Below are 19,733 nucleotides of genomic sequence, written 5' to 3'. Positions count from 1 at the left end.
TTTAATGAAAAGAGCAAAGACCTGCAAGTTGGATTTTTATGAGCATTGTGTCTTGAGAAAACAGACAAAAGTAAAATTTAGTACTACAATTCATAATATTAAAGATATTTTAGATTATGTTTACTCTTATGTGTGGGGACCTATAAAGACAACTTCCTTAGGAGGTAGACATTACTCTGTTACTTTTATTGATGACTTTTCTAGAAGAACATGAGTGTATGCTTTAAAGAAGAAGAATGTCGTATTAGGTGTTTTCTTGAAATGAAAAAAGATGGTTGAAACTTAGATTGGCAGAAAGATCAAATGACTAAGGATTGATAATGATGGTAAGTATACTAGTGATCCGTTTTTTGAAGTTTGTTAGGCTAAAGGTATTGTACATCATTTCTCAATCAAAAGATCACCACAACGGAATGGGGTGGTAGAACGCATGAATTGAACTTTGCTAAAGAAGGTTAGATGTGTGTTGTTCAATGTTAGGTTAGGCAAAACATTTGGGCTAAGGTAGTTACTTATGCATATCATCTCATAAATCATTTACCATCCACTACAATTGAAGGGAAAACACCCTTAAGGTATGGTCTGGAAAACCTATTAATGACTATGATTCCTTACATTTGTTTGGTTCTACTGCCTACTATCATACAAAGGAGTCTAAATTAGATCCGATAGCTAAGAAAGCAATTTTCATAGGGATTAGTTCTGGAGTGAAAAGATATCATCTTTGGTGTCCAAATTTAAAGAAAATCATTCATAATAGGGATGTTACCTTTGATGAATCTGCCATGTTAAAGATGGTAACAAAGAAGACAATGATACTCAACAACAAATGAAATATACTCTGCAACAAGTGGAGTTTGACACAATCATAATAATAAACCCAATTAGAGTTGCTGAAAATGATTGTAACACTTAAATGGCAGAGGAGGAGAGTGAAGATGGAAAGGTTTCAACCCAAAAACCTTAGCAACAACAAAACGAGAAATATGTAAACCTACTTGATTTACTAATATGGTGGCTTATGCACTTCCAATTGTAAATGATGATATTCCTTTCACATTTAAAGAAGCAGTCAGAAGTCCAAAAGTTGAAAAGTGAAAGAAAGCCATGGATGAGGAATTACAATCCCTTAAGGAAAATGAAACTTGGTAGTTCAATTACTGAAGAATAAGAAGGCAATTGGGTGCAAGTGGGTTTATGCAAGAAAAGATAGATTTCCTAACAAAGAAGATGTTTGCTACAAGGTAAGGTTGGTAGCAAAAGGCTACGCTTAAAAGGAAGGGATTGATTTCAATGAGGTATTTTCTCCAGTTGTTAAACATTCTTCTATTAGAATTTTGTTGGCCTTGGTAGCATAATTGAATCTCGAACTAGTTCAACTTGATGTGAAAATTATGTTTTTACATGGTAATTTGGAAGAGGAAATCTCTATGACTTAGCTTGAAGGATTTAAGGTTGCTGATAAAGAGAATTAGGTTTGCAAACTGAAGAGGTCGCTTTATGGATTGAAACAGTCACCAAGATAGTGGTATAAGTGATTTGACCGATTTATGATGGAGCATAGGTACACAAGAAACAAATATGATAATTGTGTATATTTTCACATGCTACAAGATGGGTTTTTCATTTATCTATTATTGTATATTAGTGATATACTGATAGCTTCAACGAACCAAGAAGAAATTGAGAAATTGAAAACACAACTTAATTAAGAGTTTGAAATGAAAGATCCTGGAGAAGCCAAGAAGATTCTAAGTATGGAGATTAGTAGAGATAAAAAAAGAAACAAGGTTAGTTTGACTTCAAAAGAATATATGAAGAAGGTATTACACCATTTTGTCATTTTTGAGAAGTCAAAACCTGTAAATACTCCACTTGCTCCTTATTTCAAGATTAGTGCATCCTTATTTCCATGTACAGATGAAGAGCGAAGATATATATCATAAGTTCCATATTCTAATATGGTCGGTAGCTTGATGTATACAATGGTGTGTATAAGGCTCGACATTTCACATGCAGTTCGAGTTGTGAGCAAGTATATGCATGATCTTGGTAAAGGACATTGGCAGGCTGTGAAATGGATTCTATGGTACTTACTAAAGACTGTAGATGTTGGTTTAGCATTTGAGTAGGATGATGTACTTGGTTAAGATGTGATTGGATATACTGACTCTAATTATGCTGATGATTTAGATAAATGTCGATTAATTACTAGTTATGTCTTTACACTTGCGAAAGCACTAGTCAATTGAAAGTCTACCTTGTATTCTAAAATTACTTTGTCTATTACAGAGGTAGAGTATATGACAGTTATAGAGGCTGTAAAGAAAGCTATTTTGTTACAAGGATTGTTGGAAGATTTAGGAATTGTTTAGAAGCATGTCAATGTGTACTCTAATAGCCAAAGTTCAATTCATTTGGCAAACAATCTAGTATTCCATGTACAAACTAAGCATATTGACGTTAGACATCATTTTGTACAAGAGATTAGAGAAGAAGGGAATATACAACTCTTGAAAATTGGGACTGCTAAGAACCTTGCAGATATGATGACTAAGGTGGTAACAACAATCAAGTTCAATCATTGTTGAACTTAATCAACATCCCGCAAGCTTAAATAGCACCAAAAGGCGCATTTGAAGTCATTACTAAAGAAGAAAATATACGAGAAATTTGGTGGGACTCGCTAAATCGCCAAGCTTGAGATTATTGAAAAATTGGCTTTTTAGGTCCCACATTGATTATTCTATTTTCTTTGTATTTTACTAAAGGTTATAAATAAAAGCCTTGGTTTTAATTCAAAACATCCTAAAAACAATTGTACCCAAACACAATTGTATTGAGAGAATTATATTATTAGAGATCTCTAATAGTTTATATTTTCTTTGTAACTATTCTTTAAAGATAGTGAAAGTAATCAGCGATGCCGAGACATAGGCACATTTATCAAACCTCATGAATTCTTATGTTCTCTTTATTTTATTTTTCTGCATTTCTATTTTCTGACTTAATTATTTATTATATTCAATAACATAGAAAATGTGTTTTATGTTTCTACTACACAACAATTACAAGTCATGATAATATCTTTTCTTAAATCTTTGTAATCCAATGTAATGGCTATGGTTTATTTGTTTATGTTTAGTCTGCCCCAACACTAAATGATAGATAGAGCAGAAAACACTTATGTACCTTTGAATTAAATGGTACCAATTGAGTTAAAAGTTTCTTGCTGCAACCACTGATTAAACTATTTGTTATAATATTTTGGTGATAACGATGATGATGATAATGATGATATAAGAAATTAAAAGCCCTTCAACAGGTATATTTGTCATTCATATACATATATATAATAAACTAAGATAATATATGGGTTTAGACTAATTCTTACTTGCCAATTTTAATGCTTTATTAACTTTTATCATAAAGGAAGTCATAGTATCCCTCACAACATTCTTTACAAAAATATATCTAATTAAAGTTTAAATAATTTTGAATTAATAATAAAATATCACTCACATGATAATTTAAATGTATAATTGGATATTTTGAACTAAATACGTATAACATAAGGGTTTATAAAAGTTGATAAAAAATGAAGAACCCGTTTATAACAGTCGGTACAAAAAAAGAGGAACCAAAAGATGCATTTGCAACTGATGGCAATGTAGAAGAGATGTCAAAGACTATGAAGCTATCAGAATATTTAAGGGAGAAGAAAATGGATAAGGTGGCAGCAAATGGTTTGGTGGTGTGGAGAATGAGCCAGACAAGGGTGAAGGTTCACTAGTCTCTTTTTTTTTTTGTATCATTTGTAGGATGTTGCACTTGTAACTGCAGTTGATGATAAAGATGATGAAGTCAACATTATTACGAGTGGTGTTTAAATAATAAGTTGAAAAGGAGTTTGTTTTTGCTTGTGGAGTTTCAACTTAAGAGTTTTTTTTTTTCCTTTATGGGTGTGTAATGTTCTCAAATTAATAAAAAGGACAATTTAGTCATTTCGTTATCATTGTCCAATTATTTTGTTAGTATTAAAATTGTGCGTATATGCTTGTATCTAGAAATTATATACATCAAGGGAGAATTCGAAAGAGCATTTCGTTGCTATATTTTTAATATACGAATTAAATATATGTATATTTACACGTTTAGTTTAAAAAGACAAACTGATATGGGAATTTAAGGTCGCAAATGATTTTTGTTCTGGAGGCGTTTTTGGAGTCATTTCAACGCCGAAAATTGGGGGCAGAGAAAGGGAAACGTCTCCTTTTACTATTAAAGTGGTTACTTTTCTGGGGGCGTATACTTTGCTGCTTCCTTATATAAAGAAAAGAAAAACAGCCATTTTTTCTCGGGTTGCTATAGTTTACATCTTCATTGTTTTCTTTTCTTAAAATCGATTCTTTTGGTTAAAAAGGGAGAGAGCTGAACCTGTTGCTTGTCGACCAGGAAAGGAATTAGACGAGGAGTTAACTGCTACATGAAGATCGACGTAATCGCTGGAGGAGAGGTAGGCCATCGATTCCATTGTTTTACGCTGAAATTCCATGTAAAACTTTGCATGTCGTAAACTAGATTCTGAAAGTTGGTTTTATATATATATATGTGTGTGTGTGTGTGTGTGTGTGTGTGTGTGTGTGTATGTGTTTATATGTTTGTATCATGAGGAGGTAGCATACAGTATTGATGATGATGAATGGGATGTTTTGAGGATTGAGAGTTAGAGAGAGAGTGATCATAGATCTCTGATGAATAAACGGAGATCGACTATTATATGCGTGGTAGTAGACGTTAGGCACACTTGCACGAAATCGATGTAGTGGTTGTGACTGGGTCACTTCCTGAAACTGTTAGGAAGCGAGGTCTAAAAGTACATGCAAGTTACCGTCATTTTCTTTCTTGGAAGCCAGCTTAGATTACGCAGTCTGTAGGAATGAAGAAGAAATAAAGAAAAGAAGAGGGAATTAAGCATGCATAAGTTATGTTTGGGAAGACAGGATATTGTGCATGCATCCACACTTACTACAATGCACCTGCACTGTTTAATTGAATCACAGAAAGTATATTAATTAGTTTTCTTTTGATGGATAGAACAAGTTTTATATGATGTAGAGTGATTGATTTATGGTCTTGAATATTAATTTTGTAGACTGCTTTTTCCAGATTAATTTTATGTGTGTATATAAATATATATAAAATTTCATGGAATAATATAATCATACTAATTGAATTAATAGTATCACTCGTAATTGGAGATCAGTGGATGAGACGTTCTGATCTTGTGAATGTTTAAACCGTTTGATGAGACGTCACAGTTTCAGTTAATGAAAAAAAAAAGAAAAATTGTTGTTAACTAGTTTTGTGATAAAAATGTAAACATCTGTGATGGATGTTCGAAATTGGGGAGTATGAAATAAGAGGTATCTGAGATGGATGCCCCAATACATTGGCGTAAGAGACACCTGAGACGGGTGTCCAGCCGAGTGCGTCAATGACGCATGTGATGGTAAAGTTCTGTTGAGAATAACCATAAGGGATATCGAATTTATTTTAAAGGCCTACTGAGTTTTATAACTCATATATATTTATTTTGGGGTGTTGCAGGTAGGAAAAATAGCGGGGCAGGCGGGGAGGCGAGTCGGTCAACACGTTAAAATGCGCTTTTAGCTACACTTATTTTTTTTACCACTATCTTGTTCGTTATTATGATACTTTATTTTATAGAATCTATTCATTTGAACAATTGTTAGTTTATTTATAATTTATGAATTTCTTTTGGGAGACTTTGGAACACTCATTGATTTTTAATAAATATTATAATGGTTTCTCACAAGTATTAAATTTTATGGCTATTATATTATCCTCTTTAAAATAATAATAATAACAATAATATAGATTGTTGCTAAGGGTATGTTCCAAATGAGGGGTATTACAGGGTGGCTTCAAAGTAAGAAACTGAAAAGGAGTTGGAGACTACAAAGAGGAATGCGAAAAGGTAATGTGAGCTAATGGGAATGGTGGTGGTGGAGAAAGAAGAAACCAGACGAGGTGATCATCTTATGGTGTTTACGTGTTTCTGATTGAGTGAGAAAAGAAATTAGACCAGAGAAAGAAGAGATTGGAAGAGAAAAAGTGTCCATCGACCATAGTTGCAATCCCCACGGGCAAGATTTTGTGGGTTTGTTTTTTTGGATGGTAAGGTGAAAATGTTGCGTTTAGTTAGGGAAGATATGTTAAAATTTAGTTAAAGAGTAATATAATAAGTTTAAAAAGGCTGAACCAATTAAAGGTAATATAGAAATTAGAAGTTTGCATCTATGTCATAATCTTTTTTGTTAACAAGATTATGAGTGGAAAAATATGATTCATTCCATCAATGAATGGAAAAGTGTTTTTTGGCCAAATTAACTTGACGGGAAATTGTAATTTACTCTAATAATATTGATAAGGAAGAAGCTAAGAGGCCAGCTAGCTAGAGCCCTTGAGTGGTCATATTATATACAAAAAAACTAAATACACACATTTTTGGTATACAATTTGGATATACAGATGATGTGTCACTATATGATTGAATGATTTTAAATTAAAGATAAATTAATATTCCATCACACGATGATATATTATTTGTATATATAAATTATACACCAAAAATATATATACACAATATTATTTTATTATATATCGGTAAAATTCGAAAAATCAAAGACCTTAATTACACTAATTTATTACTAGCAATAGCATATTTTACCGTCTTTGTTATTGTTAACATATAATCTCAAATATATTAATCCTCTTCACAATATGCAGTATTTGTAATAGCTGATATAATTATAAAAATAGAATCATACTCATCAACTGCATACTCCCAATAATTTTATAGGATTAAATAGAAATTAGTATTTATACCAACTGTAAAATTTAGGGTTTGTATCAATTTTCACCTAGCACTAAATAGGATTTTTTTTTTTTTTCTTTTCAACAAAATTCTCTTTCCCAGATGGTTTGTCAGAGAAACAAAAGTTAACCACAGATTCTTGAATGAATTTCCATAAAAAAGAGTTTAAGCTAAATGCAACAATTGGAAAACAATTTATAGTTAAAATATGTCGCTCAGATTCATAATTTGAATTCGTGACTCAATGACAAAATAACTTCGTTTAATAATTCCTTAATATAATTCGAATAGAGTTACAAACCAAGTTCAAACCAAATTAAGCTATATATTCAAAGTGTGAGCTAAACTGAGTTGAACTCTTGTTAACTCAAGTTTGGCTCGTTTTAGAAGCAAGTAAGTCTAAACTTTTCACTTGAACTCAGTTTAAATTCAAATTAAACGAATTTGAACTAAACGAGTTCGAACAAAGTTAAATCAAATTTTGAATCCGAACCCAATTTGATTTGGATCCACCTTACTTTTGCCTTTTTCATGAAAATGAGTCAACCACACAACAAACTACCATATTAACAACTTGACACAACCAATCCCTCATCTCTTTTTTTTGTCATCATTTTAGTTATCATTCGAAGAGTTGCTCTTGATAAAAGAACCACGTCGGTGAACAATCATCTATAAATTTTTTTTTTTTTCATAGTTAAAAATAAAGTTCTTTTTCTTTTTCAGTAAATCCTAATCTCTTTGATCTTTTTGTAGCGATTGTGTAATCTTGAAATGTATCCCACCTACGAGTATTCATTTTTTTAGTAAGCTTTTGAAAATGAATAAGATTATACATAAGCAATAATTTGTATATTAACAATAATATGTCGCTATATGATTAGATGGTGACATATTATTATTAATATATAAATTAGTACTCATAATTAATGCACATATTTTATTGTTTTGGAATGTAACTCCAACTAGAGTTAGATTGGATTCGAGTTGATTATGTCTTGAAAGATGGCTCAACTCAAGTTCATATTTGTTGAGCCAAAGTTAAGCTCAAGTTGTAGCTCTTGGCTCAAGGAGGAACCAAGTCAAACTTGAATAAAATGGAGTTCAATTCGGTCTAACTAGCAAGCCAACCATTTTAATTGGCTCAATTCAAGCTTGGTCTAACTTGATTCGAGTCAAGTCTAATGGTTGGCAAATTGATGTTATTTTAGTTAAGTTTTAAGTTTTTTTTTTAATTAGTAAAATGATCTCATTTTGATATTGGACAAAAAATCTGAGTCTCAAACTTTAGTTAAACTATGAGTTTCGAACTCTCTCTCAAGTTAAACTTAAACTTTTCTCAAGACCAATTTGAAGAACTCTTATTCAACTCTGGTTGCCTCTTTATCAATTCAAGTCAAACTCAAGGCCAACTTATATTAGGATTGAGCTCAACTTATATCCAATCCTAACTCTAGCCCACATTTTCAATATAAGTTCAAAGAAGATGATATTTTTAATATTTAGCAAAATTTTCGGAAAGTAATCAATCCAACTATCTATAATGAAAAAGACTCTAAAGTCCTTTAAAACTCCCTCTATTTTCTTTTTAGTCAATAGCCTATTGGTCCATTCTTATCTTCATATTTCACTTAAAAAGAAAAGTAAATTTATGAAGAAGAGAATTTTTATTTCATCAAGGTAACGTAGCATACCAATTAACGAAAAGTAAATTCCATTTGAATTATTGAAACTTTGGGAAAATAAACAAATTAAAATATACAGAGAGAGTAGATTTATCTTCTTGTAATTGGATCTTTCACCAAGCAACAAGAACCTAGTTTCTTTCTTTCTTTTTTTTCCCATGAGTTTGAAACAAGGTTCTTTTTTTTTTTTTAAGTAAACCCTACTTGTTTTTTTTTTTTAAATGATTCTGTAATCTCACTTTCAATAATGATATAATATGAAACCATTTATGTATAATATGATAAATTTTACTTTCAATAATGATTTAATTTTCTAAAGAGTAATATTATGTGTACAAATAATAAACACTAACTTATATATAAACAATGACATATTATTATATGATTGAATATTATTTTATTTCTAATTTAAAATTACCAGTCATGTGGTAATATGTTATTATTTATATTTAAGTTTATTTTTATTATTTATACATATAATTTTATTATTTCACGAAGTTATTTATCATTTCTCAGTCAATACCATCAAAGCATCTATTATTTCATGAAGTCATTTATTTTTATTGTTTATACATATAATTTTGTGAAGAGAAAATGGTGGGTGAGTGAGATTGCTCCCACAAGAACCCAACTGCTGAGTGAGATTGCTCGGGGAGGGGCAACTGATGCAGAGTGAACTGAATTCAACTGCTGAGATTTCCTAGCATGAAATTCAGCTGAGATTTTGTAGTATTGTTTTGGTTGGAATACGGTGTCATATGACTAAATAAGGTGATGTTGTTTTGAGGAGAATTGTTCGTTATTTTTCTAATCTTAGCAATCAATTGGTTCGGTGTCAATTTATTAGGCACGTATTATAGGCAAGACTGAGGAATGTATGCTTGAACAATTTTCTGGAATGAAAAACGTGTGACTCTTCTCTCTGAAAATTCTGTCTTCCTTCTTCCTGTGTGTGTTCATTTTCTTCTGCTCTTAAGCATTTTGGAATAGCTTCCTCTGTGTGTTCTTTGGCCCTTTTTCAGGTAATTCGCTTGGAAGTTCAGTCAGGATCGGTGGTTGTGAATGTACAAACCTACTGGGGCTTCTGTTGCACTTTCCAGCCATATAGAATTTTCATAATGCACAGTTAGCAGGCTGTCCTCCAACAAGGAAAGATGACCTTAACGTCCGAGTTCAGGTAATCCCATACTATAATAAAGAAAGATGTACAGAGAGAATCATTGAATAACAGAGTCATATTAAACGGCCCCATCAAAGATCAAAATGTCAGAAGGTAATCCCACAGTCTCTGACTGTTAATTAGTAACAGGAATCTGAATTTCCAAAGGAAGCATGCCCAATAACATACTATTTTAATACAGGACGCATGACGAAGAACGAAATTGCTACCCTTTGATCCCATTGCAAGAAAGAAGTTAAAAAAACCCCAAAAAGTAAAACTAAATCTAGATCAGCAATAATCGAAATCTTGAAGAGTAATCTTGATATTCCACATATTTAAAAATTCAATCCTTATCTCCTTAACCGACCACAACATATCAGTATAAAACTCTAAAATGAGAAGAAAACCCTAATACGAGGCCAAGCGTGATTATGGCTTCTTCAATGTCCATTCAGTAATAACAACAACAGCCTTGACTGAGAGGGAGACATCAACAGACTTGAGATTTCAAGAAGTCGAACTCTGGGAATCTTGAAAGTAGAAGAAAGATTTTACAGCGCAAAAAAGTTGAACACTGAGAATTTTGAAAATAGAAAGAAAGATTTTAGAGCGCCAAGAGTGAGTAGGAGAGAATGTGTTTATGTTCTCGGAAGTGCGCACGCACATAATTTTATTATTTCATGAGGCCAAATATCATTTCTCAGTCAATACCATCAAAGCATCTATTCAAAATTTCAACCATGAATTTATGGTTCATGCCCACACTAGCACTTATAACAGTAACATACTTTATGTCGCAATTGTAAAATTCAACATTTTGTGTCCATAAATGCACCAATCATCCAAGCATTTTCATTCCAACTGTTTTGATTGGGATCTTTGACAACAATTCCTTACTAAAATTGGGTGGAGAAACTTTAAGATACCTTTGGAGATAAGATTTGAATAAAAGGATAGATTCAATACGAGTTAGTTTGAATTTAATTTACAAGTTAAATATAAAATATTTAGATTAAATTCAAAGAAATCAAATTCAATTTTGAACTTGATTCAAAAATTCAGTTCATTGTTATAAACCAGTAGTTTGAGTAAGTCTTCCTCAATCGGCATTGGCTCGAGTCTTATTCTTCATTTTGTCTATAAAAGCCACCAATTCTACAAAATTTGCTACACCACAAACTCAAATCAAAGGCTAGAGACTCCCCAAAACCGATATGCAGTTAACCACCACCGTTGATTTGCTCTTCCTCATCACTTTTGTCCTTCTCATTTCCTCTTCATCGTCTCCTCTCTTCCCCAATGAAGCCCTCCCCACCAAGTCCGGTTACCTTCCCGTGAACCCCGCCACCGGCTCCGCCATTTTCTACACCTTCTATGAAGCACAAACACCCACTTCGCAATTCTCAGAAACCCCACTTCTCGTTTGGCTTCAGGGTGGCCCTGGCTGCTCCTCCATGATTGGTAACTTTTTTGAACTCAGCCCTTGGCGCGTTAACTATTATCAGAGTGAAAATGTCGAACATCTTAGACTCGAACCCAATTCGAGCCCTTGGAACCGCATCTTTGGCCTTCTTTTTCTTGATAATCCCATTGGAACTGGGTTTAGTTTTGCTGCAAGTGATGTCGAGATCCCAAGGGATCAAATTTCTGTTGCTAAGCATCTTTTTAAAGCCATTAATGGGTTTCTTGAAGCTGATCCCTTGTTTAAAAATAGACCTCTTTATGTTACTGGTGGGAGTTATGCAGGAAAGTATGTTCCTGCAATTGGGTACTATATTTTGAAGAAGAATTTGCAGCTGCCAGAGTCTAAAAGAGTGAACTTGCAAGGAGTTGCTATTGGTGATGGGTTGACTGACCCAGTAATTCAAGTCAATACTTATGCTTTGAATGCTTATTTTTCAGGTTTGATCAATGAGAGGCAAAAGAGGGATATGGAGAAAGTTCAACGGCGGGCAGTTGAGTTAGTCAAAATGGGGAATTGGAGTGAGGCAAGAGATACGAAAAATGAGATTCTGCAGTTGTTGCAAAACATGACTGGCTTACCCACTTTGGATGATTATAGTAAAAAGGCTCCTTACCAAACATACTTGGTGACTAATCTTACGAATATTGCTGAGGTTAAAAAGGCCTTGGGGGCCAAAGAAAGCATAGTTTTTGACATATGTAGTGATGTTGTGGGGGATGCATTTCATGAAGATGTGATGAAGAGTGTGAAACACATGGTGGAATTTTTGGTGAAGAAATCCAAGGTGCTATTGTATCAAGGGTACTTTGATTTGAGAGATGGGCCGGTGTCAACCGAGGCTTGGGTGAAGACATTGAAATGGGAAGGACTTGAGAGGTTTTTGATGGCAGAAAGAAAAGTCTGGCGAGTTAATGAAGAGCTTGCTGGGTGGGTGCAGAAATGGGGGAGTCTGAGCAATGTTGTTTTGTTTGGTGCTGGGCATCTTGTGCCTACTGACCAGCCACTTAACTCACAGATAATGATAGAAGACTGGGTTCTTCGAAAAGGCTTGTTTGACAACGGCCTATAAGGAACCCTTCATAAAATTTCTTCCCCTCTTCGTATGTAGCATTTAATAAAAGTCCAAAATGTGTATTATTATAAGATTAAGTTTGGTTTGATATTTAATTTTAGACTATTTAATCACATGATGACATATCATTGTTTGTACATAAAGTTGAGCACATCGCATTAATCTTTAGCATTTTGATTAGTAATCTTGTTACTTAAATTATCATTATGTGGTTTTGATTAGTTGAATTTCTGGCAAAAGTCCAAAATGAAGGCACTCAACTCCTTACTTGTCAATTTTTGATGCTTCAACATCAAAATTATATATAACATACATAAGTGTGTATCTATTTATCTATTAGAATAAGAGACATAATTTTATTGTTAATTAAAATATATTAAATACAAAATAGAATAATATATAACAAAATGAAAATGCATCTCTATGGAATGGCGCATGCCTTCCCAATGGTTAGGATTTGATTTAATTCCATTAATTACAAAATTTTTATGATAATATTAGTATGATGTCATGTTGACATCATTGTAATAGTTTGACCCAATTGTTGAATCGTGATTTGGTACAAGTTGATTCAATCATTAACTTAAATCGATTTAAAATTTTTGAACTATATTGATCATTAGGTTTTAATAAAATTGATTGAATCAACTGTTTGAATTTGAGTTTTGAAAGAGAGAAAGTGAGAAGCATCCGATCTTCATTCTTATCTTCAAATCTCCACAAAATCCGAAAAGAAAAAAACACTAAATCTATGAAGAAGAAAAACTTTATTTCTTGAAGTTAATGTAGCATACCAACTACTAGAATATAACTATTCAAGTGAGACAAGATACATAAGCTTCCCAATTAAGGTTTAAATAATAATAATATTATTATTAATTGTAATTTTTCATTGTCTTAATCTCTTGATAATCACAAATATTCCATTTGATTTATTGAAACATTGGGAAAAAAATAAACTAAAATATACAGAGAGAAAGCTAGATTTATCTTCTTGTATTTTATTATACTTTTTAGCCAAATTCTTTTATTTTGCTATACATTTTTAATTCTTTCATAAGCAACAAGAACTTAGATAGCTTTTGTTAAGTCTATACATTTTTAATTCTTTTATTTTATTATACTTTTTTAGCCAAATTTTTAACTTCTCAAACTCTAAGGAAATCAAACTCGAACTCAAGTTGGGAATTATGCATTTAATGGCTAGCTTGAATTCAGATTGAATCCACACATAGTTCATGATTCTTGTAGCATAAATATTTACCTATAAACATATGTTGTTGCCAAGTACCAAAAAAAAAGAAAAGTTAATATCATAATATTAAGATCTCAAGTTGGGAACTGCTTCTTGTAACAAGTTAATATCGCAATATTAAGATCTCGACATGAAAACTACCTTTAAAATTTGCTACGTTGGGAAGGAGTAATCTTGATGACAAGTCCAGGGAAAACATCATCATCCATAGGTAAATGAAATAGAAGTGAACAGTATTGTCAACAAAGCAAAAGCTATTCCATGGAATGAATGAGAGGGCTAACAACATAATTTTACTCCAGTATTAAATTATACAGTTCTTCTACAAACATTTGAACAGATTGAAAAGCAGAACCCATGAAAAAAATTAGAAAAAATCACCAAGGATAAAAAACCCAGTGTTAAGTTCTTTCTATGCCTCTTCATATACAGTCAAACTCTGCAATTCATACAGCAACTTGTTTCTTGTACAAATTTTAATGAGAAGGCTCATCCACTTGACTTTGCCAGCAACTTCCATACACTCAACATCCCGGTTCCATCACCAGTGAAAATGAGGCCATCAGGACCAACCTGAATGTCTCTAACTTCACATTTTGAAAATATACTCACCCGCTTAGTGAACCTATGTCAGAAAAAAAGTTACAATTTGTTAGCCAAAAGGAAATATATATGTCAACTAGTAAATTATTCTTATAAATTAAAGAAGAAGATACTGATGATGGTAAATCATATAGGTGAACAGAATTATCATTACAAGCGTACAACAATACTGGTTGTCCAAAATCATTCAACCCACAAAGCGCAAGCAGACCCTGTAGCAAACATATTACAAGAATACAGCCAATTAATGAACTAAACATCAAAGCTATAATGCATCACATATAATAGACGTGGCAGCAAATATACAAAGTAGGAACTAGAGTAAAGAAGCCTAACGGTTCAAGTGTGGAAAGAAATGCACATGCAAACAAAATCATACAGTAGGAAAAAAAAGGATCACGAAACCACATACGTGTTCTTCGTTATGTGTATACATTACTTCCAAGTTGCCTCCTGCAACACCCCAAACTTTATAGCCTTGTCCAATGAACAGGATAACAAAAATTGATCCCAGCATAGAAGAGACATTAGTGCATCAGTATGACCATCTAGTGTCATAACAGACTGTAGAGTGTCAAGACCCCAAACCTAGTTTAAGAAAGGAAGACAAGAGAGAGAGATTAGCAGCACATCAGGAAATATGTATAACCAAAATACTAGTTAAACAAAAATTAAACATTAGAGGTATATTAACATAAAATTTTAAATAGAACGCATCTGCTCAATGGTATGATATATAGCATCAGCCTAGAACCCAAAGAAAAATCAATAACAAGAAAAATAAATTATCCCTGTCAGAGTCAATATAAATAGATTACTCCGTGAGTAAAAAGGGCAGTATCACATTATATAGACTTCTAATAACCAGTCATAACATTAGAAGATAATCTTAAAATGACAACTTACCCTTATTGTATTGTCCATGGAACCAGAGTAAAGCATATTGCTTCCAACAGTTAAACATGTCAGTGTGAGAGTGGCCTCTTAGAGATCCAACATGATGAAAAGGATTCTCAGCTCCAGGACTGCCTTTCCATACAAAAATACCACCATCCTGCAAAACCAAATGAAATAATCAACTTTCCAGACCACTGTAATGACCAAAAAAGATGACGACGAAATACAAATGGCTAATGACATCCACCCTTGTGATTTTCATGTTAAACAACAAAAAGGGCATGCCATAAAATTTGGTGAATAAAAACATAAATGATAGTTTTCCTCTCATAAGATCAACAAAACTTACAGTAATAATAAGCACACAAAAACATTTCAATTGCAAAAAAGAATCTAAATTGTTCAAGTTACCTGTGCTCCAGCAAAGAGCATTTCGTTAGCAACAACCATGATAAACTTGGCCGACTGGTTCATTAAGGATAAATTCTGATGATGACTCAATATTCCACGCCTACAACATCACAAACAAATGCAGAATTAACTTTGAGCACAAAACTATAAAGGTTTAAAGATGGAACAGATTATAATAAAGGAAACCAAAAAATATATATTTAGCTATAGGCTAACCTTAACAACATTGGGCATGCCTATAAAGACCCATGGCCCCTCGCAAATCAAGCTGCCAACTTCATCACCAAGATTGATTACATTGGCACATTGACCTGTATGACAGTCCCACACTCGTACCGTTCCATCTTTACTGCCTGAATAAAGCTTGTCTGACCTAAAGGAAGGGCAATCCCACTGACAGCCTGTCAATTAACATTTAAATATTTAATATTCCATAAGTTTTCTTAAAATCACAAATAAAGGAAAAGAAGTGTAAAAGCATAATTAAAAAAATAAGTAGTTGGCCGGACAATATATCCATTAACCATTCAAGGAGCTGGTACACATTTGTTAAATTTATCCCCTTCCGTCAAGGCCAAACAGAATTTTAAAATAACCCTGAAAAAACATATCAGTGATCACAGGCTTACCTTCTGGTGCCCATCAAGCTTTGCCAGCATTGAGATCCCATTCCCGCAAAACCATGAATGCATAAACCGGTAGTTATCACCTTTCACACAATTTCCAGATAGCCAGTATTCACAGACCTTTGGTGGAGTCTTTAAAGTACTTATCTTGTTTCCTGACTCCACTTCCAGAAGAAGAAGCCAAGGAGTTCTTAGGTCTGTTATGATTGGGGGTCTTTCTGATTCCATCTTTTGAGCTACTCAAAGTCCACACATTCTTCCTGCCACTAAAGTTGGTATTCTTCTTTGGCCGGTTTTCAGGTAAAGCGCTTGAAAGTTCAGTCAGGATTGGTGGTTGTGAATGTAAAAACCTACAGGGGTTTCTGTTGCACTTTCCAACTAGATTGAATTTACATAGTGCACGGTTAGCAGGCTGTCCTTCCCTTTGATATGAGAGTCCCCTGCGCACCTTGACCTCCATACTATAATAAAGAAAGATATAGAGAGAGAATCAATGGATAACAGAGACATATTAACAATGATGTATTATTATGTGATTGAATAGTAACACATTTTTATTAATATAAAAATTAGTATTCATCGTTAGTACACATAATTTTGTTGTTTAGGAATATAACTCCAATTAAGGTTAGAACTTTTTTAAGTGGGAATATGGTTTTTTCAACTGATAAACAAAGAAAGACTCCAAGTCTTCCACTATCATTCGAGAACCTTCGAGTAGACAGACTTTGTAAGAAAATAATTGTAAATATATTCATTATTTATACAACCTCTTATTCAATACTTCCAACAGTGCAGAGATCCTCAATTATACCTTTACACATTTTATGTAGGAACATGAATTTTTCAATGGTGGAAGATTTGGAGTCTTCCACTATCATCTACTAATATTTGATTTATTCATTTAAAGTGTTTTTTGAAAAGTGAAAGTTAGTTGGTAATTGAATTAAAGCAATTAATTGGACCTGAGCTATAATAATTTCCAAAGAATTGAATTAAAGTAAAAAGTTTTGTTTCATTCTATTGTTTTGTTTATATTAATATAGCTGGACTTTTGATTATTGTCCCCCTAGACAAAAGACATCTTGATCTTCTTTAGTAAAATCCAAATATGCAATTCGATTATTTATCAACCAAATATCTCACTGAGGTTGAGACGTATAAGTAGTGTATTCTTATATTAACTTTGATTTACAGTAGTTGACTTCTACAACATTGAGTAGATAACATTAGATTGAGCGAAAACCCAATACCATCATAGACACAAAAACTTAACTCACTGAAAGGAAAAGACAAATGAAAGTTGCTGGAAAAATATAAGTTGTGCTCATTGAAGATTGATTGAAAAAAACATTGTTTAAACGGTTCATGTTGGTAAGGATTCATGTACAAGTGGGCATCATAACCCTTGGACTCCCTTAGCTCCACTTGCAAGAATATTGTAGAATTGGACTAAGACCTTGGCCGCTGCATCCCGTGGCCCGAACTCCCTTTCTACACTGCAGGATGATGGGTTGAACACCCCTACATTGCTGCTGCCTACCTTGAACCTGACCTGAACTTGCGTTCACACTGTTGCATGCTCGTGGATTGCACTGTGACAACCCCTTGCCTCACTCGCACTTGTCAGCCCAAGAAATAAATACACAACAAGAGTGAAAGCAGCGAGTGGCACATAGAATCACAACCATTTACTTAAACAACAAATAATAAATCAACACAAGCAAAAGAAATTGTTAATTGTACTTGAATAAAAAAATTACGTATAAATATTCAAACAAAAATGCAGCTATGTGCACACATATAACAAGACAGATTTGTGAACACAAAAATCAAATGTGAACATGAATATTTATAGTTTGTCAAATACTTAAAAATAGGTAAACAAGGTCGGAGGTTCAAGCCCTTCTTCTAACGAAGTAAAGTTTTACAAGGCAAAAAAAAAAAAAAAACAATAGATAAATAAGAACTATATGCTCTTGCATAATAGTCTGAAACGGAATCAAAGTTGCTTATTGAATTGCTACTAAAATAAGAATCTACAATTTATACAAAAGCTTGAAGTTTTTGTGGAGACATCAGTACCGCAACTTCTGCTTCAAAAGACTACTCTTCAAAGTCTGAGAATTAAAAAACAAAGCATGATTTCAATAGTCTTTTAGGTAGCTATATTCATTATGATAAAAAATAATAATAATAATAATAATAAAGCTGAATCTGGCAATAAGAAGATTGAAGCACTTACAAAACTGAGGAGCAACTTTCATTTTCTAATTTCTTCTTCTTCTACATCGTCTATTTAGTCTTCTCACATTTATTGGATGCTCTCTTTCAATCAATCTTATAAAAAAATTGAGGTTTTCCTGTTGAGAGCACAATATAAGCAATAGATATGCCGATTAAAGTATATTGCATATTGCATCCAATAGTTAAACATGTCACAGCGTGAGCGTGGCCTCTTAGAGATCAGCAAGATGAAAAGGATTCTCAGTTCCAGGACTGCCTTTCCATGCAAAAATACCACCATCCTGCAAAACCAAATGAAATAATCAACTTTCCAGACCAATATAATGACCAGAAAAGATGATGCCTAATTCCAAATGACAAATGACATCCACCCTTGTGATTTTCATGATAATAATGAACACAAAAAATCATTCAATTGCAAAAAAGAATCTAAATTGCTCATGTTACCTGTGCTCCAGCAAACAGCATTTCATTACCAACAACCATGCAATAAACTTGGCTGCCTGGTTCATTGAGAATAAATTCTGATGATGACTAAATATTCCACGCCTACAACATCACCAACAAATGCAAAATCAACTTTGAGCACAAAACTAAAAGGATTGAAAGATGGAACAGATTACAATAAAGGAAACCGAAAAAAATATATTTAACCATAGGCTAACCTTAACAACATCGGGCATGCCTATAAAGACCCTTGGCCCCTCACAAATTAAACAGCCAATTTCATCACCAAGATTGATTACATTGCCACATTGACCAGCATGACAGTCCCAAAGTCGTACAGTTCCGTCTTTACTGCCTGAATAAAGCTTGTCTGACCCTAATGGAAGGGCAATCCCACTGACAGCCTGCCAATTTAACATTTAAATATTTAATATTCCATATGTTTTCTTAAAATCATAAATAAAGGGAAATACTGTAAAACCATAGTTAAAAAAAATAAATAAGTAATTGGCCAGACAATATATCCATTAACCATGCATGGAGCTGGCACACATTTGTTGAATTATCCCCTTCCTCCAAAGCCAAACAGAATTTTAAAATAAGCCTGAAAAACATATCAGTGATCACAAGCTTACCTTCTGGTGCCCATCAAGCTTTGCCACTATTGAGATCCCATTCCCGCAAAGCCATGAATGTATAAACCGGCAGTTATCTCCTTTCACACAATTTCCAGGTAGCCAGTATTGACAGACGATTGGTGGAGTCTTTGAAGTACTTATTTTGTCTCCGGACTCAACACTTTCAGAAGAAGAAACCAAGGAGTTCTTAGGTCTGTTATAATTGGGGGTGTTTCTGATTTGATTATGCGTAATTCCATCTTCTGAGCCACTCAAAGTCCATACATTCTTCGGGCCACTAAAATTGGTATTCTTCCTTGGCAGGTTTTCAAGTAAATCACTTGA

The 19,733-nt window shown here is 33.1% G+C and overlaps 1 protein-coding gene and 1 pseudogene across 1 annotated transcript; one reads left to right on the top strand and one right to left on the bottom strand.

Annotated features, from left to right (window-relative positions):
• Positions 1-10,815: 10,815 nt before the first annotated feature.
• On the top strand, positions 10,816-12,385 carry LOC123214834 (serine carboxypeptidase-like 50). Its single transcript, XM_044634838.1, has one exon. It carries the CDS (start codon positions 10,963-10,965, stop codon positions 12,280-12,282), a length of 1,320 nt encoding a protein of 439 aa, XP_044490773.1. The 5' UTR covers positions 10,816-10,962; the 3' UTR covers positions 12,283-12,385.
• Positions 12,386-14,030: 1,645 nt separating this feature from the next.
• LOC123214836 lies at positions 14,031-16,587 on the bottom strand (annotated as a pseudogene).
• Positions 16,588-19,733: the final 3,146 nt, after the last annotated feature.

The sequence above is a fragment of the Mangifera indica genome, chromosome 4, assembly GCF_011075055.1.
Source record: "Mangifera indica cultivar Alphonso chromosome 4, CATAS_Mindica_2.1, whole genome shotgun sequence".
NCBI lineage: Eukaryota > Viridiplantae > Streptophyta > Magnoliopsida > Sapindales > Anacardiaceae > Mangifera > Mangifera indica.
The sequence above is the reverse complement of the archived record's forward strand: the minus strand, read 5'-3'. Positions and strand labels throughout refer to the sequence as shown.

What these genes read in the sequence shown, in the direction of transcription:
- LOC123214834 (XM_044634838.1), top strand. Translation starts at nt 10,963, where the DNA reads ATGCAGTTAACCACCACCGTTGATTTGCTCTTCCTCATCACTTTTGTC.